Consider the following 23,424-nt stretch of genomic DNA (forward strand, 5'->3'; position numbering starts at 1 on the left):
CTGCCCTGGCCTGGCCGGGTCTGCCTGACAGGGGAGGGGGTTCACAAGAGATTTACCTAGGAGAAGTCAGGGGTGAGTCTGGGTATAAGATGTTCCCAAAAGCCTTCCTTACCCAGGCAGCCCAACCTGGTCCTGTGGCAGATGGAAGAGTTATCCAGCCACTGAAGCCCAGAGCATAGGACAAATCCAAGAGTAGGCAGAGGTCATCACATCCAGGTTCTGGGGTCTCAGGTGAGCTGGGTGACAGAGCTTTCATGTACCTGGCCTGGCCAAAGGCAAAGCAAGCAACCACACCTCCCTCCTGTCCCTCTTGCCCAGTCAAGTCTTGCATCATCCCTTCCTCCATTCTGAGAAGGATATGTGCTGGGGCAGGTCAGGTCACAATCCTCTCCTACCTCAGGTCAGAGGAAAGGCTCCCAAGATCATGTACACTTACTCCAGCCCAGGATATCCCAGAGGCTCCAGGCACGTTAGTACACAAGACCAGAGTCTCCCCTAGACACTGTCGTCCCCACCACCCCATGACCTCCTCACAGCTCCCACTCACAGCTTGGTCATCTCCTGAGAACAGGCCCCTCCAGTTCTGTTCTTCAAGACTTTCAGAGATAGGTGTCTCCTAGGGAAGAACATAGCATTAGAGGGTTCCTCCACAAAGCTGTGGCAGGACTCACACTGAGCTCTCACACTTAGCCCAGCTGTGCCTGTGGGTATCACTATGTCACTAAGCAAGTCTAGGTCTCTGTACCTCAGGGTCACACCACCATATATGCCAGGTTTGGCAAGAAGGAAATGCATATTGGCATATATTGGCAAGAAGGAAATACATATTGTCCTGATATAGGTTCCTGAAAATCCTGCCATTTCCTGGGTAATGGAAGCAACTTTTGTTCCAATAAGGTGAGGAGTGTGGGAGGGGAGGGATCACTGATTCCCAGAAAGGCCAAGTTATGATCCAAAACTGGGGATTCTCCAGCTGCACCTTCTGCTCTGCAAAAGGAGAATCTGCTAAAAGTGGAGTTAATGATCTACCACGTCTATCTGTACTATGCCCTGAGTTTACAACCAAGAATATATTTTAAAAAAAAAGTTTAGAGGGGCTAGGTGGTGTCTTACCTACCCAGTAGGGTACATATGTTACCATATGCAAGAATCCAGGTTCAAGCTCCTAGTCCCCATTTGCAGGGGAGGAAGCTTCCTTCTGTGTGGCAGGGTCAGGGTCAAACTTGGGTTACACACATGGCAAAGCAGCACACTATCCAAGTGAGCTATTTCATTGGTATTACCATGCTATTTTTTTCTCTTTCTTTTTTTTAATTTATTTTTTAATTGGGGAATTAATGTTTTACATTCAACAGTAAGTACAATAGTTTGTACATGCATAACATTCCCCATCTTTCTTTCTTTCTTATTTCTTATTAATAATAGAAGAGAGGGAGAGGACAGAAGGAGAGGATAGATCACCAGAGTATCACTATGGAACATGTGAGGCCAGGGATCAAACTCAGGACCTAATGCTTGAGATTCCAATGCTTTATCCATCTTCTGAGCCACCTCCTAGGACACAACCAAGAACCATTCTAAATGATAAAAATTAGTGGTCTAAAAATAGATCAATAGTATTCTCAATCGCCAGAATATCCCTCACAGATGAAAGGACAAATAAAAGCTGGCCTACCCATTCCTGGTATAATAACTGACCATTAACAGGAGTGAAGTACTGCTACCTAATAAAATGTTAAAATGTGGATGACACATTATGTGGAATGAAAGTAGCCAGATACAGAGGTCATATATTGTATGATTTCACTGATCAGGAATGGTGGGGGCATCCCTTGTAACAGAGGGTAGACTGTGGTTGTGGGTAAGACAATAGTATCTAACTAATGGGTACAGAGATTATTTCAAGGTTGATGAAAATGGTCTGGAATTAAAAAACAGTGAGGGTTACACAACCTTATAAATATAAAATTATGGAGCTGTACACACACACACACACACACACACACACACACACACACACCCCAGCTGAAGGCCAGGTACAGGCTGGTCCCTGGGCTCAAGCCCCAGCACCACATGGGAGCCCCACTGACAAAACTAAGCACGCTCCATGAATGGCAGAGCAGTGTTATGGTGTCTTCCTTTTCTGTCTCTCCCTCTCTCTGTCTCTAAAATAGATGACAAAAATTGGTCCAGAAAAAGCCATTAAGCAGTGGTATTGCACATACATGCAGTCCCAGAACCTTATTAAAAAGCCATAGCTGGATGCAGACAAGCTGACTTAAGGACATGTGTCTCCTAGGCCAATTTACCCTTGGCATCTCTACACTGCAGGGGGTGGGGGCAAGGAACAGGGCATCTGCCCTTGAAGACTGCAGGTGGTGCCAGACAGGGTAGACAGTCTGATGGCAAGAGTTTCACCATCTGGTTTCCACATGTCCTTAAGGCAGTCCCTGCACCTCTGAGGGTTACTTTACCTCAATGCAGAGGTGAGTTCCCTGCTGCTGCCTTGCCTTCCACTGCTCCTGTGTCTCCCCCATCCTCCCACCAACCCTCACCCCATCCCCCACCAAGACCTAGGAAAAGCCTCTTACAATGAGCAAGGGGATAGGCCACTGAAGGAACCAACTGAGAGAAAGGTAAGAGACTAGAGACAAGCCACAGACTAGGAGAAAATCCCTATCTGATAAAGGATTTGTAGCCAAAATAAGAACTCTTAAAACTACAGCAGACAATCCATTAGGAAAAAGGATTAAAGATTTGCAAGAAGACAAACAGATAACAAATAAGTCACCGGGAAATGCAAATTAATTAAAACAGCACACCTATAAGAATAGACATAATCCAGAGCACCGACAATACCAAATGCTGGGGAGGATGTGGAGCAACAATGCCCACTCATGGCTGATGGAAACACCTAATTTCAAAGTGGTGCAACCACCTTGAAAGACAGCTGGGGACTGGTGGAACAGCTCACCTGGATAGTACACTGCTTTGCAATGTGCACGACCCAGGCTTGAAAGCAGCCCCCACCACATTGAAGGAAGCTTCAATGCTGTGGTCTCTCACTCCCTTCCTGCTTCTCTGCATAAGAGAATGGGAGGTAGGCAAGCTGGGTGGTGGCGCACCTGGTCAGCATACACATTATAGTGTAAAAGAACCCAGGTTCAAGCCCCCAGGCCCCACTTTCAGGGGGAAACTTCATAAGTAGTGAAGCAGTGTTGCAAGTCTCTCTCTCTCCTTCCCTCATCATCTTCTGTCTCTACCCAAAAGAAATGAAATTTTTTTTTAAAGATTAAAAAGAAAGAGAGGAGGAAGGAAGGAAGGAAGGAAGGAAGGAAGGAAGGAAGGAAGGAAGGAAGGAAGAGAGGGAGGGAGAGAAGGAGGGAGGGAGGGAAGAAAAAAAATTTTCTATGACACTAAACTTGTTCTTTAATTCCTTACTCCAGTCCTTGCTCCTTGCGCTTCACACCATGTACACTTAACCAGCTGCGCTACCACCCGGCCCCCTTACGAGGCTGACTTCTACAGGTAATAATACAAGGTGCAACCAAGCTGTCATAAAAGCACAAAATATCAAACAGGATCCAGTTTCCTGAAACATCAAGGGGTATCAAAAAGCAGTTTTGGTGTTAAAGCTCTAAGTACAAACACAAGCCTAAAAATTTTAAGACAGTAGCTGAGGAAATAGCTCAAATGGCAGAGCATCAGACTTGCATGCCTAAAGTTTCCAGTTTAGTCCCTGGAATTGCAGGTACCAGAGTGATGTTCTAGCTTCTCTCTCTCCCTCTCTGTACTTCATGTGAAAGTTTCCCTCTCTCCTCTTCATCTCCCTCTCTCATAATAATAATAATAATAATAATAATAATAATAATAATAATAATCTATATGATATTCACCAATCACAACTCAGGTCCCCTACTACCAAGCCACCTGCAGGGTATTTTACAATTCAACTCCATTCTCATACTATCTACCCAGAGATCATCATGTCAGATCCCACAGGTTAAAGGCTCAGTCCTACAAGACAAGGCAGGCCCTACTTGCATTACAGTAGCACCAATTCCAAGATCAGAAGTCACCTAGGCTTCTGATCAGCCAGCTATAGGATATTCCCATGGCTCCAGACTGGGTTTCAATTTGGTCCGTGACTCATGGGGCTCATTTATGGTACAGCTTGTTAAAGAATATAAATCAGTCATATGAGAGCTCTGCATAGGGTGGAGTATGTGGGGAGGGGTATAGAATACCAGTGCTTCATATTTAACAACCTGGATGTTCTCTGAACCTTTGAGTATTTATTGGACCTCATTAAATGGCACGGTTGATTACATCATTGCTCTTTGAAGAGGATTTTAACTTTCAGTCCATTCCCCTCCCCCTGAGGTAAGGTGACTGACTAGAACTGATAATTCCAACCCTCCAATCACATGCTTGATTCTTTTGGCCATCAAATGTATGGCCTCAATGTCACCCTATTTACATAAACCCAAGTGTGGTTAAAAGGGAGCTGTTGAGCAGGAACCTCACATTTCCACTATAGAGCCTATATTTTCCCCAGACCTGGAACCTTAGGATGGGGCTCACTTTCCTGCATGCTTCTCTCAATTCATACCAAATAATATTGCATCCACCAATCCCAACTTAATCACCTCAGCATGCTTCGCTTCAGACTGTGTCCAGAGATTTCAGGTGTGGAATGACAACCCTTCAGCTTCATTACTTGGGTGACACTTTTCCTTTCATAGTATTCTCTAATTCCATTCCAAGTGGTTCACTTCCTAACAAAGTCCCAAAACCTAGATATAGACCAGGTCCGTGAGATAAAGCATATGTTCACACATACCCATAAACTAGGGCAAAATATATGCCTGAAAGCAAAGTATACAATAGTCTGCAGTGAGTACCCCCCAACACTTCATCTTCACAATTCCAGCCTTAGGTCCATGATTGCTCAACAATTTGTTTGGTTTTGTATGTTAACTCTCTTTTCAGCCACCAGATTCCAGATGCTCCCATGATGTCGACCAGACTTCCCTGGACAGATGACCCCACTAATGTGTCCTGGAGCTCCACTTCCCCAGAGCCCCACCCTACTAGGGAAAGAGAGAGGTAGGCTGGGAGTATGGATTCACCCGTCAATGCCCATGTTCAGCGGGGAAGCAATTACAGAAGCCAGACCTTCCACCTTCTGCATTTCACAATGACCTTGGGTCCATACTCCCAGAGGGTTAAAGAATAGGAAAGCTGGGAGTCGGGAGTAGCTCAGCTGGTTAAGCGCAGGTGGAACAAAGCGCAAGGACCGCCATAAGGATCCCGGTTCAAGCCCCCAGCTCCCCACCTGCAGGGGAGTCGCTTCACAGGCGGTCTGCAGTTGCCTTTCTCACCCCCTCTCTGTCTTTCCCTCCTCTCTCCATTTTTCTCTGTCCTATCCAACAACAATGACAGCAATAACAACAACAACGATAAACAAGGGCAACAAAAAGGAAAATAAATAAATAAATGTAAAAAAAAAAAAGAATAGGAAAGCTATCAGGGGAGGGGATGGGATACAGAGATCTGGTGGTGGGAACTGTGTGGAGTTGTACCCCTCTTATCCTATGGTTTTGTTAATGTCTCCTTTTTTAAATAAATTTAAAAAATTATGAGCTGTCGGGGAGTCAGGGTTAAGCGCAGGTGGCACGAAGTGCAAGGACTGGCATAAGGATCCCGGTTCAAGCCCCCAGCTCCCCACCTACAGGGGAGTCGCTTCACAGGCAATGAAGCAGATCTGCAGGTGTCTATCTTTCTATCCCCCTCTCTTTCTGTCTTCCCCTCCTCTCTCCATTTCTCTCTGTCCTATCTAACAACAACAACATCAATAACAACAACAATAACTACAGCAACAATAAAAAACAAGGGCAATAAAAGGGGAAATAAATGTTTTTAAAAAATTTTTTAAAAGGGAGCTGTCATGAATATTGCAACACCTGAATGACCCTTAACCATACAAGAAGCCCCACAGACGTTAACTGTATGCCAAAAATGGGAACTCAAAGGACAAATATGCTTTCTTATAAATCATAATATCACATCACACCTGAGGAACACAGCATCAGAACAGCAGAGAAACACAAGAAAAGAAAATAATAATAAAGTGTGCCATCTACTGAAAGTGATGGCTGCCTACCCTTCTGAGTCCTCAAGTTCCAAGGCTCAGGTTCTCATCTGCTAAATGCCCAGAAGGTAATGGAATATGCAGCTAGCTCAGCAGGCTGGAGACTTTCAAGTGTATCTCCAACATGCAAAGGTATGCTAGGCTAGGCCAAGCCAGGCCAGGAGTGAAGAGCAGCATGGCACACATACTATGCACTCTTCCAAAAAACAGTAAACAGCTACTAATGGAGACGACCAGGTCTTCTCTCAGCTGGGGGCCAAGCTTATGGACACATGCCCAGCAAAAGTCATGGCTTGGCTTTCTGTGGAACACAAGGGCACTCCAGGTACCTAGAGCTCTCAGCCTCACCTTAGGCCTTTATTTTTCCCACCAGCTCTCTGCTGGGGCCTCATGATCCTCCTACAACTCCATGACTCATAGTGAGCTTTTTTTATTTTATTTTTTCCAGATAGAAGGTAAGAAACAAAGGGAGAGACAGAGAAACAAGACAGATGGGTGGGGATGGATAGCAGAATGGTTATGCAAAGAAAGTTTCATGCCTAAGGCTCCAAAGTCCCAGGTTCAATCTCCCACCTACCATAAGCCAGAGCTGATCAGTGCTTTGAGAGAGAGAAAAAAAAAAAAAAAGAAAGACAACAGGCATGGCATGGCTCCATCACTCATGAATTTTCCCCCTTCTTTGCATGATGCTCCCAGCATGTGGTAGCCAACTGCTTGAACCTCAGTCCTAGCACATGAGAAAATGTGCACTCTATTGCTCCCACTTTAGATTCTTTTTTTTAAATTGCCAACAGGGTTATCACTGAGGCTTGGTGGCAGCATTATGAATCCACCATTCCATGTGGTCACTTGTTTTCCTTTCTATTTTTTTTTTAAATTTTATTTGATAGGACAGAGAAAAATTGAGAGGGGATGGGGAAAGAAGGACAGAGAAAGACACCTGCAGGTGGGAGTAAGGGCTTGAATCTGGGTCCTTGCACATAATATGTGCGCTGTCAACTGGGAACACCACTGCTCAGCTCCCTACTACCTTACATTTTTAACCTCATTATTCACCAAGTAAGCAAAAGGCCATTCTAGACAGCTGGTCAACCCACTCCATTTGCTGAGGTCAGAGCAGGCAATGGAGTTCACAGAAGTGTCCTTGTGCCTACTGTGCAGGTGACCTTGTAAAAGTCTCTCTTTTTTTTTTAATTTTTAAAATATTTATCTATTTATTTTCCTTTTGTTGCCCTTTTTTTTTAATTTTTGTTGTAGCTATTATTGTTGTCATTGTTGTTAGATAGGACAGAGAGAGAAATGGAGAGAGGAGGGGAAGACAGAGAGGGGGAGAGAAAGATAGACACCTGCAGACCTGCTTCATCACCTGTGAAGTGACTCCCCTGCAGGTGGGGAGCCAGGGGCTCGAACCGGGATCCTTACACTTCTTTGTGCTTCGCACCATGTGAGTGTGCTTAACCCACTGCGCTACCCACCCACCCCCACTCCCTCCTGCTATTATCTCAACAACCTGTAAAACAGGTAACTCCACTGTCCCAGGGCTGAGAGCTAACCCAGAGGTGCAGACTGCAGATAAAACTGAATTTGGAAAAATAAAAGGATATGGGTGGGGGTAGATAGCATAATGGTTATGCAAAGAGACTCTCAGAGGCTCCCAAGTCCCAGGTTCAACCCCGGCACCACCATAAACCAGAGCTAGACAGTGCTCCAGTACAAAAAAGACAAGACAAGGGCAGGGCCAGTGAACTAGCTCACTAGGATGCTGCTTTCGCATGCAGGTAACTCACAGAAGTTTTGGTAGTGTGGCTCTTATCTTATCTTAAAGGAAAAAAAGAACAAGAAAGAAATTAACAACAAAAATAAGAACCACTAAGTTAAATAAATAAATAAAACTCAAGTATAGTCATCAGAGGCAGTTAAAGCACAACCCAAAGGAGCCATTCAGCAAACTTTTCTTCTCCAATTGGTTCATGTGATGCTTAAAGAAAGATTTGTTAAAAACCAGTAAAAGGCTATGAAATTAAAAAGTAGTATTTTAAAATAAAAATAACTAGGAGAGAGGTGGATAGCATAATGGATATGCAATGAGACTCTCATGCCTGAGGCTGTGATCCCAGGTTCAATCCCCCATAAACCAGAGCTGAGTAGTGCTCTACCAAAAAAAAAAAAAAAAATTAAGTAAAATAAAAGTAACTAAAATGTACTGCAATGACAGCTGCACAACTTTAAGATATACTAAAAAAAAATTTTTTTAAGGTTTAGGCCACTCAATTGTACACTTCAATGGATGAATTACATGGGATGCAAATTCTGTTTCCATAAAGTTGGAACAAAAAGAGGGTGAAAACACCCACTAAAGAAGTTTTTGTAGTTTAGAATAAAAGTGGAAAGTCACTACAAGCAGCACATACTGGTAGGAAATAGACAATCCGGAAGCTGGGGGAGAGATCACATGACAACAGCTCCCTCTGCTCCCCCATCCTCCCTCGCCCCAGGTCCAAGTTAAAAATCTCAACTCAGCCCCACAGCCTAGGAGAGAGCAGACACCCCCACTCATTGTATCCCCTAACAGTGTTCAAGCACAAGCATGTGAATATAGAGCAATCCACATCAGAGCTCTTGGCATAGTGGGTGCTCTGAGCCCCAAAAATTCACCTCAGTCCTCCAAAGGTACCCAGGCTCATGAAGTCCTGGCAGCCCACCTTCTCCAATAAGGAGTTTGACTCAAATAAGAAAGGTGCCAGTTTCCCCACTAAGCATAGACATTAAGTGAGCATGCTGACCTGATATCCAGGACCACTGTCTAACCAATTTCCCATAACCCTGAGTCACTGGCCAAGGTGCCCCAAGGAAGGTGGGGCACAGACACTGGATGCCAAGGGCTTATGGGATTGCTGTGGGCACAGAAGCATTGCCTCCCTCTTACCTTGCAGTGGCACAGGATCCAGACAGCCGATAAGAGCTGGTTCCAACAGTCCAGCTAGAATCCCAACCTCTGTCCCCAACCCCTCTGTAATAGAGGGGATGCAGACACTCCCAGGCTGTGACCAGGCCCCGGGAGATTGCCAGCCTGCCCAGCTGCGGAAGGGAGAGAGCCCAGGCAAGGAGCTTCATCCTGCTGGGATAAACGCGGTAGTTTCAGCTTAGCTAAGCACCCTGCCCTCTTAGTATGCATGCAGTGAGTCTGGGGCTCCAGAGGAAGGGACCGCCTCACCTCCCAGCAACTATAAGCAATTCTGCTTCCAGCTGCTCTCACAGAACGCTTCTAGGCAAGTCTGAGAAGCAAGCAATTCATGACTCTGCCTGAAGTCATAAACAAATGAAAGAGGAAAGCAGCCAACCATCCAGAGCCATCCCAGCGAAATGGGAGGGGATATGAGCAAAACCACCAGGATTCCCAGAACAGGGAAACCTCTCTTAGCAGTCTAATCAAGCTGGAGACCAGGGAAGAGCAGCTCTGCCCAGCCTGGAAAGGCCTCTGCATAGGTGGGGAGGGATGCCAACTAGCACAAAGTTCCCATGGAGAGAAGTTGCTGGCACAGGACAAAGTCCCTGTCCTACTAGACAGGCTTTAGGGTTCAAGGGCAGAGCATAGAAGTCTTGAATTCCTAGGTACACCATCCTCAACATATAAACCTCAAGTCTGAGGTGAGACTCAGAAGCCTGTTTTCATTTTCATTCTTTATTGTAGAAAACATCAAAGACTTAAATTAAGAGTGGAGAGAAGAAGGAAATGGGTCACCAAAAATCTCCACCAAACAGCTCCATCTTCTCCTCTGGTTCCACCAGGCTTCTGCTCCCTCTCCCACTTCAAGTAAATCAGAAACAAACCCCAGACAGCAGGGTCTGGCATTAGGAAAGAACTCAGCATACTCACTGAAAGAGAAAAACTCCTTTTAAAAACAGCCATAAAACAAGTGTCCCACCTAAATAGAATAACAATCATTAAATTATCAAATGGGTATTCAAATTTAGTCAGTATGTCCTAAATGTTTTGCAATGTGCATATTTTAAAACACATTATTTTGGGGGCCAGACAGTGGCACACCCAGTTAAATGCACACATTACCATATGCAAGGACCTGTGTTGGTATGCTTCTGGTTCTGCTTCTGGGATCTCTTCTGTTATATTGCTTGATGTTGTAGTCTATTTACATGATCTTTTTGTTACATTGGTTTGGTCTCACTCCCCCCACCTCCAGATTTGGTTTAGCCCTTGCTTCATCCTTCTCCGGGTCCCCTACCCTAGGTACTTCCTGGGTTCCTGCCGGAGGAGAAAGATGCAGGACAGAACTCTGTGGTGATTAGATTAGATTAGTTTTTTGAATCGTTTGCTCGTGAATAAAGAAATACTGCTTCTCTGCTCAGCCGTGGTCCCTGGTCTCTGTCTCCTGCCCCGCGAAGCTAGCCAGGCATACTGGCGCCCCGAACTCTGACGACAGACCTGGGTTCAAGTCCCGATCCCCACCTGCAGGGGGAATGCTTCATGAGTGATGAAGGTCTGCAGGTATTCTTTCTCCCTCTTTATCTCCCCCTCCACCTATCAATTTCTGTCATATCCAATAAAATGGGGCGGGGGGGGGGGGTTGGCTGCCAGGAGCAGTGAATTTATAGTGCCAGCACTGAGCCCCAGTGAAAAACCTGGTGGTCAATAAAAAAATGGGAAAAAATATATATATATATAGCAGAGGGTAGATAGCATAATGGTTATGCAAATAGACTCCTCTCATGCCTGAGGCTCCTAAGTTCCAGATTTACTGCCCACCCCCCATAGCCCAGTGCTGAACAGTGCACTGGTAAAAATAAATGTGTGCATGAATGTGTAGGTGTGTGTTGCCTCTAGGTTTATTGCTGGGGCTTGGTGGCTGCACTACGAATCCACTGCTCCTAGAGGCCATTTTCTTCATTTGTTGTTGTTATTGTTGTTGTCATTGTTGGACAGGACAGAGAGAAAGATAGACATCTGCAGACCTGCATCCCTGCAGGTGGGGAGCCAGGGGCTCAAAAGTGGATCCTTATGCTAGTCCTTGTGCCATGTGTGCTTAACTTGGTACACTACCACCTGGTGTGAGCATGTGTGTGTGTATTATTTTTAAAATTTTTTTTAATATTAATTTTCCTTTTTGTTGCCCTTGTTGTTTTTTATTGTTGTTGTAGTTATTATTGTTGTTGTCATTGTTAGGTAGGAGAGAGAGAAATGGAGAGAGGAGGGGAAGATAGAGAGGGGGAGAGAAAGGCAGATACCTGCAGAACTGCTTCACCACTTGTGAAGTGACTCCCCTGCAGGTGGGAGCTGAAACCGGGATCCTTATGCCCGTCCTTGGCTTCACGCTGCATGCACTTAACTGTGCTACCGCTCAACTCCCCCTTTATTTTTTTAAGATAAAAAGAGTGAAAGAAAACACAGCACCAAAGCTTCCTTCAATGCTGTGGAGGCTGGGCTTAAACCAGGGTCACACACATGGCAAGCAGTGCACTAAATGAGCTATTTCACCAGCCCTAAAAAGACTATTTCATGAGAAAAGGAAAATCAGAGAAATGATCAGTTTTGGCACACATTGGTGCTGTGGATTGAACCCAAGACCTCTGGGGCCTCTGCAAGTCTGGTATATGACCATTGCACTAAACAGTATTCCTAACTACTGGAAGCTAGAGAAATAGACTGGTTGAGAAATAAGCAAATTTGGGCCTGTGATGGGTGAGTCCAGGCACTCCAGAAGACAGCAATGAAGCCTAAGAGTGAGAATCACAAGCTTTGTGTGTTCTAAAGTATATATACCAAACTAGAAAAAGTGAAAAAAACAAAACAAAGACAGAAAGCAGACTGGGGCAGTGTAGATAGCATAATGGCTATGCAAAAAGGCTTTCATGCCTCAGGCTCCAAAGTCCCAGGCTTAATCGCCCAAATCACCATAACCAGAGCTGAGTATTCTGGACAGGAGGGAAAGAGGGAGGGAAAAATAAAACAGATTTTTGCCTGCTGGGAAATATAAAGACCAGGGGTTGGGGGCAAACTTTCCTTCACATCAGTTGATAGAAATGTCACAGTTGTGGACATACTGCATAGGTCAGAGGCTCTGTAGACACTCAGTAAGTTATACATTTAAAATAGGTGTGTTTAGGTTTGGCAAAATAACTCAGTGTACTTGCTTTATCATCTTTAATGTGAAGGTATGCAAGGTTTCACTGACATTCTTCTATAAATTTTAGAGCTTCTGGTCTAATATCTAGGTCTTGAAGCTATTTTTACTTAATGTTAATGTATGTTGATGGTTCTATTTTAAAAAAATAATAAGACAAATATATTATTAACATGCTTTTTTAAAGTTTTGTGGGGGATATAAATAAATCATGGCATGGGGGGTGTACAGTGGATAAAGCATTAGACCCTATAGCATGAAATCCTGAGTTCAATCCACAGCATTATACAATGTCAAAGTGGTGGTCTGGTTCTCTTTCTCTCTCCTCCTCCTTCTCTTTCACTAGCAAATCATTTAATTTTTTTTTTTAATCCTGTGATCCAGGATGTGGCATACAGATGTATTTGGAGACTCAATCCCCTGGGCATGGGAAATGAAACAAGGGTAAAGAAATAGGATTGCATGAAACTAAAAAGCTTCTATACATTGAAAGCAAACTAAACAAGAGTAATCAGGCTACCCAGTAAATGGGAGAAGATATCTGCACACCATATATCTAACAAGTGACTGATATTGAACATGTATACAGAATTGGTACAGATCTACAAAAAAAAAAAAAAAAAAAGCAAGAACAACCCAATAAAAAAAAGTGGGCCAAAGAACTAAATAGTTTTCTAGAGAAGAAACATACATGGTCCACAGAGATACCATCTCAAACCTGAGAGAATGGCTTACACATCAACAAACCAGGGTGGTCTGGGAGGTGGAGCAGTGGATAAAGCACTAAACTTTCAAGCACAAGATACTGAGTTCAATCCCCGGGAGCACATATACCAGAATGATGTCTGATTCTTTCTCTCTCTTCTCCTATCTTTCTCATTAATAATAAAATCTTAAAAAAAAAAAAAATCTAGGGAGTCAGGCGGTAGTGCAGCAGGTTAAGCACAGGTGGCGCAAAGCGCAAGGACCAGCATAAGGATCCCAGTTCCAGCCCCTGGCTCTCCACCTGCAGGGGAGTCACTTTACAAGCAGTGAAGCAGGTCTGCAGGTATCTATCTGTCTTTCTTTCCCCCTCTCTCCATTTCTATCTGTCCTATCTAACAACAAAATCAATAACAACAACAACAATAACTACAACAACAATAAAAAAGGGCAACAAAAAAGGAAAAATATTTTTTTTAATTCTAAGAAAAAAAAACCTTTGAAAGGCTGCATGAAGAGTCCTTAAACAAATAAAAATAGAATTACCTTATGATCCAGCAATACGACTCCTAGGCATTTATCCAATAGACACTCAAATACTCATTAGAAGGGACATATGCCCCTATGCTCAGAGCTGCATTATTTACAATAGCCAAAGAGTTTATGCAACCTAAATGTCCATCATCAGATGACTGGCTAAAGAAGTTATATTTGGGTGGAGGGCAGATAGCATAATGGTGATGCAAACATACTTTCATGCCTGAGGCTCCCAAATCCCAGGTTCAATCATCCACACCACCATAAACCAGAGCTGAGCAGTGCTCTGGTAAAAAAATAAAATATTCCTCTCTGTCTCTATCTAATAATAAATAAAATTAAATTAAACAAACAAAAAATAGAGAAGTGGTACACATTAACTTGAAAGAAAGAAAAAAACAAACCAGAAGCAAGCAAACTTTTCTTTAAAAGTATTTATTTATTCATGAGAAGGATAAGGAGAGAGAGAACCAGATATCACTCTGGTACATGTGCAAGCAAACTGGTTTTCTTTTCTTTTTATTATTATTTTTATTTTTATTTATTTTCCCTTTTGTTGCCCTCGTTCTTTTATTATTGTTGTAGTTATTATTATTGTTGTTGACAATGTCGTCATTGTTGTATAGGACAATGTCGTCATTGTTGTATAGGAGGGGAAGACAGGGAAAGACAGACTCCTGCAGACCTGCTTCACCAACTGTGAAGTGATCTCCCTGCAGGTGGGGAGCCAGGGCTCAAACTGGGATCCTTAGGCCAGTCCTTGTGCTTCGAGCCACTTCCCACCACGTGCGCTTAACCCGCTGTGCTACTGCCTGACCCCACAAACTGTTTTTAAGACTTGTGAGAACTACAGTGGTTATTTTTGGGAGATGGGAGGGTAGAAATAAAGAACTTTGGTGATGAGTGTGCTGAAGAACTATAAACTGTAATCATACAATCTTGTGACCTATTATTAATCACAAATAGAACAGTTAAAAAAAAAATAGTGCTGGGAAGTTAGCTCAATCTGAGATAGCCAGAACTTGTATACCTTCTTCTTCTTCTAGCGTTTGCCCTTCTTCCGTAGCCAGTCAACAGCGTCAGGATGAGCCTGATGTAAAGTTTCGAGACCTCCTTTGAATCTGGAAAGGTGGCAGTCGTTGACTTGTATACCTAAGGCCCTCAAAGTCCACAGATCTAATACTCAGTACCATTTTATGCCAGAGTTAGGCAGTGCTCTGGTGTCTTTCTTCCTCCTTCTTCTTTTATAGTAAGTAAACGAATAAGCTATTTTTTCAAAAATCTAGGAATTCTAGGGCACTGGGCGATAGCCTAGCAGATTAAGCACACATGGAGTAAAGTGCAAGGACTGACATAAGGACCCCAGTTCGAGCCCCCAGCTCCCCACCTGAAAGGGGGTCACCTTGCAACTGGTGAAGCAGGTCTGCAGGTATCTATCCTTCTCTCTTCCTCTCTGTCTTCCCCTCCTCTCTCGATTTCTTTCTGTCCTATCCAACAACAATAACAACCACACAAAGGGAACAAAATGGGTAAAATGGCCTCCAGGAGCAGTGGATTGTAGTGCTGGAGGCAAAACAACAACAACGAAAAATCTGAAAATTCATGTCAGAGGAAGATCACATAATGGTTACACAGAGAGACTCTCATGCCCGAAGCTCCCAGGTTCAACTCCCCCAACCACCATAAACCAGAGTACTCTGGTTAAAAAAAACAAACAAACTGGAACTTCAAGCATGAGGTCCTGTGATCCCCAGCACTACTTGTACCAGAATGATGTCAGGATAAGAGGGGGTACAACTCCACACATTTCCCACCACCAGATCTCCATATCCCATCCCCTCCCCTGATAGCTTTCCTATTCTTTAACCCTCTGGGAGTATGGACCCAAGGTCATTGTGAGATGCAGGAGGTGGAAGGTCTGGCTTCTGTAATTGCTTCCCCACTGAACATGGTGGGGGCCTTGGTATCTTTTATCCTAAGGTAGAAACTGAATTGTTAGGGGGCTGAGGAGACAGCATAATGATTATGCAAAAGCCTATCATGTCTGAGGTCCCAGGTTCAATCTCCAGCACTACTATTAGTCAGAACTATGCAGTGCTCTGGTCCTTCTGTATCTCTCTCATTAAAAATAATAATACTGGAGTAGGGCACCAAAGTAAAAACCCTGGGTTGAGGGTGAGGGTGGATGTTCAGCTTCACAGGGCAGCAGGGGTGGGGGTAGGTGGGATGGGACACAGTCTTTTTTTTTTTTAAATATTTATTTTATTTATTTATTCCTTTTGTTGCCCTTGTTGTTTTATTGTTGTAGTTATTATTGTTGTTGTCGTTGTTGGAGAGGACAGAGAGAAATGGAGAGAGGAGGGGAAGACAGAGAGGAGGAGAGAAAGATAGACACCTGCAGACCTGCTTCACCACCTGTGAAGCAACTCCCCTACAGGTGGGGAGCCGGGGCTCGAACCGGGATCCTTATGCCGGTCCTTGTGCTTTGCGCCACCTGCGCTTAACCCTCTGCTCTACAGCCCAACTCCCCGGGACACAGTCTTTTCTGTGGTAGGAATGGTGTTTAAGTACACTATTAATTATAGACTTATAAATCACTATTTAATTAATATGAGAGAGGAAAAATTGATTGAATGCCTCAAACTTTTTAAAGCACAGACTGAGTCTTTTTAATACATAGGCTGAGTCTTTGATATGTTGACTCTCTTAAAAGCCTAGACCAGGGAGAACAGAAGCAACTGGTGGCACAGCTATATACGAATAATGTCAAAGGACATAAATTATGGTGATGTCGTGTATGATACAGCAAATTCTAACAAAGGGATATTTCAAAGTTAACCCAATTGCCAAATAATGTGATTATAGCAGTAACTATCTATTGTCTTCTTAAACCCTAAGACAGCAGGATCCTCCTGCTTCCTCTATGGAACCTATATTTCCCCCAGTCCTGGAACCTCTAGGGTGTGGCTCACTTTCCTGCATGCTTCTCTAAATTCATACCAAGTTGATATTGCATCTGCTGATCCCAACCTAATCAACACGAGTACCACCTCAGCATGCTTCACTTTAGACTGTGTCCAGAGATGTCAGGCGTGGAATGTCAACCCTTCAGCCTCATTACTCGGGTGAGACCTTTCCTTTCATAGTATTCTCTAATTCCATTCCCAGGTGGTTCACTTCCTAACAAAGTCCAAAAACCTAGATATAGACCAGGTCCCGTGAGATAGAGCATATGTTCATATGTATCCATAAATTAGGGCAAAATATATACCTAAAAGCAAAAGTACACAATAGTCTGTAGTGAATCAGTATAAAGTTCATAATGAAATAGTGTCTACTTAAACTTAGATATGCTCCTCACCTACCTCCTATTACAGTTCTCTCACTCACTCCAAAGCTAACCTCATCAAAGCAAGGACTGAATAAGGCAAGAGACTGGCATACTTTGACAATGACTCTTTAGTCACTATAAGGTCACCCCATCAGCTGGGGCCTTATCAGGGAGTCCTGTGATTCCCAAACAGACATGATGGGCCTAGACCTCAAATAAATCCCTCCCTCCACTGTTACTGGTCATCTCTATCAGGAACAACAAAATAAACCTCTTTGTGGGTCCTTATAGGACTTTGCCCTCAACTTGGATTAACAGTGGTAGAGAATGTCCTTTTAGAGGATGGACAACATACTCTATGCTACACCTGAGGAAGATGGGTCAATATTGGGGCAGCCTGGAATGTTCCTACTCATGACCACAGAATGTGAGCTCAGATCTACAGGGACGCAGAGGTCACATAGGCTCCTAAGCCGAATAGATCAGATCAAATCGGTGGGGTTTACAGTCAACAATATTTATACCCCTTTCTCATATTAGGGAATCTTCCTAATTAGGATCTTCCCTGATCCAGATTTCTGGTCCTTTTTCCAGCTATGGCAACATCTCCCCAGATAATAACTTGGATCCACCTGCATATCAGATTTTAGGTTCAGGAAAAAAAAAACTAGTATAGCCACAGGCCCTTTGGAATATAACTAAAATATGCCTACTAGCTATCTACAAAATGGAGGACACCCCCCCCCAACTCTTCATCTGCACTATTCCAGCCTTTAGGTTCATGATTGGTCAACAGTTTGTTTGGCTTTGTATGTTAACTCTTTCAGCCACCAGGTTCCAGATGCTAGCATGATGCCAACCAGACTTCCCTGGACAGACAATCCCGCCAATATGTCCTGGAGCTCCGCTTCCCCAGAGCCCCAACCCACTAGGGAAAGAAAGAGGCAGGCTGGGAATATGGATCAAACTGTCAACGTCCATAATCAGCGGGGAAGCAATTACAGAAGCCAGACCTTCCACCTCCTGCATCTCATAATGACTTTGGGTCCATACTCCCAGAGGGTTAAAGTATAGGAAAGTTATCAGGGGAGGGGATGGGATATGGAGATCTGGTGGTGGGAAATGTGTGGAGTTGTACCCCCCCCCATCCTATGGTTTTGTCAATGTTCCCTTTATTGTTCCCTTTTTATAAATTTTTAAAAAATGAAAAAAAATAATACATAGAATATTTTTTAAAGTGAGCAGGGTTAGATGGCATAATGGTTATGCAAAGAGACTCTCATGCCTGAGGCTCCCAAGTGCCAGGTTCAATCCCCTGCACCACCATATACTAGAGCTGAGCTGGGAAAAAGAAAAAGAAAAAAAAAGTTGGCAGGGGAAACAGCATAATGGTTATATTATGCAAATAACCTTTATGCCTGAGGCTTCAAGGTCCCAGGTTCAGTCCCCTGAACCGCAATAAGCCAGAGCTGAGGAGTGCTTTGGCCTTTGTTTCTTTCTCTGTTTCTTTCATTCATTAAAATAAAATAAAGCATAAAAAGGAAAAAAGGAAAGAAGGAAGGAAGGAAGACGAACTGAATTGTCTGCTTTGGCACTGTCTCATCCATTAGTTTTTTGTTTCTTGGATGTATCTGGTGAAACTTACTAAATTCATGGGCTTGACAGTACTAGGCCAGGAAGCTTCTCTTTCAGCATAAGGTGTCAGCTCAGATGTCCTTAAAGGGCTCCCCATCTTTGTTGTGTCCATAGTGCCCTGGTGCTTCTCTGGGCCAAACCCTGATGACTGAGGTGCTCACACAGCTCCTCCTCCAGCTCTGGCAGTCCTCCTGGACACCTGAGGCTCCCCTAGGTCAGGCATCCTGTGCCAAGACCATCACTTAGAAACAATATGCAATTGTGATCATGAAGAAGCCAGCCTGGTATGCACAGGGTAAGAAAAGGTATACACTATATGCTCATGTACACATGTGAAAGTGTCCAGAGCTCTCCCCAAATCTAGAGACTGTTAGAAGCTGGTATGAAAGTAAGAGAAAGAGAAAGAAATTTATCTATAAAATATTCATCATCATCATTCTGGGGAAGCAAATAAACAACTAGCCTGTCTCTTCTTTATATTAGGAGAGCAGTGACAGGAGCTGTCCCTTGCTGGATGGTGGCAATACAAAGGAATCCCAATGTCCTCCTTCACATAGCAGCAGCTGGAGATCACTACTGCTGCCACCATCACCCCCCTTCTGGGAAGCTGGGCAAACCAGGAGGCATGCACAAGCCCTTAGTAAAGGAAAGTCCCAAGGTTATGTGGCCAAGAGGCAGAGCCTGCCTAAGGTTTTCATTCCATCGGGCTCCCACTGTCAGTTACTTCAATTTTTTTTTGCTTTGGGAATTTGGAATGGGTGATGCCAAGTCAGGCAGGCAAAAGTAAAGCTATGAAGTAAGTCTCCCTCAGATTTTCCTTCCTCCCAGAGAAGCCAAAACTGACCTTGAGGTTATGGGAAAAAACAAACAAACAAAAAACCTCCAGACCTGTAGAGGGGAATGAAGGAATGAAGTCGGGCCTCTTCTTGGACCCAGCACTGAGTGTAAGCCCAGTTCCTACTTTGTCAGGATGCTGATTCGGAAGATGACCAACTTGGCTGAGACCCAAGGTCAGTGTGATGCCCAATCTCCTAACTGCGCAACCTGCCCCCCAACAAGACGCAGCTTTCGGTTTCTAGGTTTTAGTGGTGCATCCGTAGAACAGAACGCTCGCCCTCATTCAACTGGGGCTCCAGGAGAACCAGCCACCTGCTTCCGAGTCTGAGCGATGCAGCAGCGTAACCTTGAAGCTGTCCTCCCCCCACTGCGCGAAAGGAGGCGGCTGAGACCTCCCGCTTACCAGGCGGGCCTGCCTCTACATCCTCCCGGCGGCGCAGAGAACGGCAGGCGTGGGCCACCGCGAAGGACAACCCCTTAGCCCTCATTGTGCAAGAGGCCTCCAAACCCACTGGACCATCCCCGAGAGGAAGGGTATCTGCTGCTCTCCCTGTTCGCAGCGGCGGGGCCCAGCAGAGACCGGCCATCTGCAGCCCCTTCCCACTCGGGTCATCCGGCGGGACACGCCCGGCCTCGACCGCCGGCGCACGACGCCAGTCTCCGGGAAGCCGGTGCGCTGGCCGCCACCGCCGCAGTAACGACCCCAGTTTGGAGCGTCCTCGGGCCCGGCGGCGGGTCAGCGCGCGGAGGTCAAGCCCGGGGCTCCTCACCCGTACGGCCTGCGCACCCGCCGCGCGGCGCCGCCGGGAACCGGTCAGCCGGCCGCGGGTCTGCGGCGCCCGAGCGCATCCCAGCCGCAGCGGGAGGGCGGGGTCCGGGAGGGCGGCGGCCGGCGCCGCGGCAGGGAGGGGCGGGCGCCGGGGGGCGCGGGCAGGCCGAGCGGGGCTGCGTCTTACCGGCAGATCTGGATGGCGGCCGGCGACTCGGCAGCGGGGCCTGACATGCTGGCGGCGGCGGCGGGCGACTGAAGGAGCGCGCAGGTGTCCGGCAGGCCAGGCGCTGAATGAATGAGCACCGGCGGCGCCATGGAGGAGGAGCGCGGGGGTGGAGCCATAGCGTCCGAGAGGCGAGGCCTGCGCGAGGGCGACAAATCAGAAGCGAGCTCCAGCTCAGGCCCCACCCTTGGGCTCCCGCCCTCGGGCCCCGCCAGCTCCTCGGCGTCGGGTCGCAGCTCCTGTGAGTTCCGCGGCGGGGCGCCGCTTCCAGAAGCTTCGCGATCGGTTGGGCTGCGCCGGCGCGGTGGGGGGCGGGGGAGAGCCGCCTCCCAGCGCCTCTGAGCTGCCGCGCGGGCCCCCCTCGCCGCGCGCCGCGCACGTTTGGGGGCACGAGCCACGGCGCAGTGCGCAGGCTCCAGGGCGCGCCCTTTCGGCCTGGCGGCCGGACGCTGAAGGCCTGTGGCGGAAAGGCCGGCGGCCGGCTCGCGCTCTTGCTCCAGACGCAGGGCTCGGGCCTGCCCTCCCCAGTGGCTGCTGCGAGAGGAAAGTGAAGGCAGCTTCCGCTATGGGAGCACTGATGACCCGGCAGCTGGGAGACACGTGGGTCCGGAGCCCGCAGCCGCCATGCCTGGCAAGTGCCTCTCTCAGGGACGCACCTGGCGGCTGAAGAGATGCAAGAGATGGGAATTTGTTTGCACCCTCAACCGTAAAAGTCTGGATTATTCCCAAAAAGACTTTTTATTGGGCTTGCAAAACAACTCACTTGTATAATGAGTTGCCCTTTTTCTTTCTTCTCATTCTCCACCTTTTTTTTTTTTTTTTTTTTTTTTTAGCAGAACATTGCTCAACTGAGGTATATGGTGGTGCTGGGGATTGAACCTGGGAGCTCAGAGCCTCAGGCATGAAAATCGTGTTATAACTGTATTGCCTCCCCAGCCCTACTGTACTATACCATGTGCAGCACCCAAGACTCCAGCTGAACCCCCACTGACTGGAAGGATGCTCTATGGTCTCTTTCCTTCTCTCTCGGTCTCTATTTAAAAAAAAAAAAACAAAAACAGTCTTTTGAGGAATGCTAGACTGTTGGTTGGGGAGTGGGCAAGAGTGCTGCGCTAAAGATACCACTTTTTCAGCTTTTGTGCAATGGACATGAGTTATTGAATTCAGTTTAATAAAGTAAAGCCACTCCCCCCAAAACCTACTCTACTGAGCAATTTAAAACCATCTATTGTTCAGCTAATTATCTTTTTAAATATTTACTCCCTTTTTTGTTGCCTTTGTTGTTTTTCATTGTTATTACTGATGTCGTCGTTGTTGGATAGGACAGAGAGAAATGGAGAGAGGAGGGGAAGACAGAGGGGGAGAGAAAGACAGACACCTGCAGACCTGCTTCACCTGTGAAGCGACGCCCCTGCGGGAGGGGCTTGAACTGGGACCTTGCGCTTTGCGCCATCTGCACTTAACCCGCTGCGCTACTGCCCAACTCCCCAGCTAATGATCTTTAAAGGAACACCCTCCCCCAAACCACATATCTATGATGTCAAAGTTACTATACAATGTTTTTTTTTTCAGCATGAATCAAATCACTGCATCATATGTGCCAAAGTGGTGCTCTAGTTCTCTTTCTCTCCTCTTCTCCCTAATAAATAACATGGATATATTGAGGTCTAGGAGATGGCACAGTGGATGAAGCATTAGACACTAAAGCTTGAAGTCCTGCATTCAGTCCCTGGCAGCACATGTACCGGAGTGATGTCTGGTTCTTTGTTTTTCTCTCCTTTCTCATTAATAAATTAAAAAAAAAAAAAAAAACTGGGCCAGGTGGTGGCACACCTGGTTGAGCGCATGTATTACAATGCTCAAGGGCAAGGGTTCTAGTCCCCGGTCCCCACCTGCAGGGGGAAAGCTTTACGAGTGGTGAAGCAGGACTGCAGGTGTCTCTCTGTCTCTCTCCCTCTTTGTCACCCTCCCCTTGATTTCTGGCTGTCTCTATCCAATAAATAAAGATAATAAATTTTTTTTAATTAGGCGCCTGGTTGAGCATATGTATTACAGTGCACAAGGACACAGGTTCAAGCCTTCAGTCCCCACCTGCAGGTGTAAAGTTTTGCTGCAGGTGTCTCTGTATCTCTACCTCTCTATTTCTCCCTTCTGTCTCAATTTCTAGCTGTCTCTATCAAATAAATAAAGATAATAATTTTTTTTTAAAAATCAAGGAAAGCAATAGAAATGCCTGGTTCCTTAACAAGAACATCATGAATTGTCTTGCTTAGTGTTACTGGTTTTACAGTTTTCTGCTTCCCATGTTTAGGTTTTCCCTTTAAGCTACTCGACCATTTCTAGCCCTCCTTTCAGCAAAACTCAAAAAAAAAAAAAAGTATACATCTCTCCCTCTTCTCTCCTCTCCTCTCCTCCACTGCCCTTCCCACCACAGAAATCTATTTTCTTTTGAACTTATTTAGTTTTGGGTGTTATATCTACTACTCCATTTATCAAGGTCACTAATTCCTTCCAAGTAGATTCCTTCAAATCCAATAATCTGATGTTGGAAGTCACCTGACCTGACCTTTTTACCAACCCTGAACAGGTGTGTCCTCCCCCCCCCCTTTTTTTTTTAACCAGAGCACTTCTCAGTTCTGGCTTATGGCGGTGCAGGATTGAATGTGGGACTTTGTGGAGCCTCAGGCATGAGAGTCTTTTTGCATAACCATTATGTTATCTACCCCGCCCCCCCTTTTTAAAAGATATTTATTTATTTATTTATTTAATGGGGAACAGTGAGAATCAAAGCATTACTCTGGCACATGAAATACAGGGGGTTGAACTTGGGACCTCACACTTGAAAGTACAACACCTTATCCACTGTGCCACCTCCTGAGTTTATTCCACCTCTCTTAAAATGTTTATTCCAGGGCCTGATGATGGCACAACTGGTAAAATGCACAAGTTGCCATGCTCAAGGACTCAGATTCTAACCCACCCCCAGTCTCCAACTGCAAGAGGGAAGCTTTATATGCAGTGTATCAGGCTGCAGATGTCTCTGCCTCTCTCCTCCTCTCTCACCTTATTTTTCTCTGTCTCTATCATCTTAAT

General features: G+C 45.5%; 1 protein-coding gene across 4 annotated transcripts in view; it reads right to left on the reverse strand.

Annotated features, from left to right (window-relative positions):
• ACOT7 (acyl-CoA thioesterase 7) overlaps nt 1-20,883 on the reverse strand; it is a 149,265-nt gene extending 128,382 nt beyond the window's left edge. Inside the window, exon 1 of one of the 4 annotated variants that reach the window (XM_007532755.3) lies at nt 20,293-20,883. In XM_007532755.3, the coding sequence (XP_007532817.1) occupies nt 20,293-20,450 (158 nt within the window). In that variant the 5' untranslated portion in view covers nt 20,451-20,883. Of the gene's footprint in view, nt 1-3,896; nt 3,916-4,649; nt 4,740-9,080; nt 9,448-20,292 lie in introns of those variants that run through there. The other 3 variants (XM_016192398.2, XM_060201366.1, XM_060201367.1) reach the window with 3 other exon arrangements.
• Between the last annotated feature and the right edge of the window lie 2,541 nt (nt 20,884-23,424).

The sequence above is a fragment of the Erinaceus europaeus genome, chromosome 11 (assembly GCF_950295315.1).
Source record: "Erinaceus europaeus chromosome 11, mEriEur2.1, whole genome shotgun sequence".
Classification (NCBI taxonomy): domain Eukaryota; kingdom Metazoa; phylum Chordata; class Mammalia; order Eulipotyphla; family Erinaceidae; genus Erinaceus; species Erinaceus europaeus.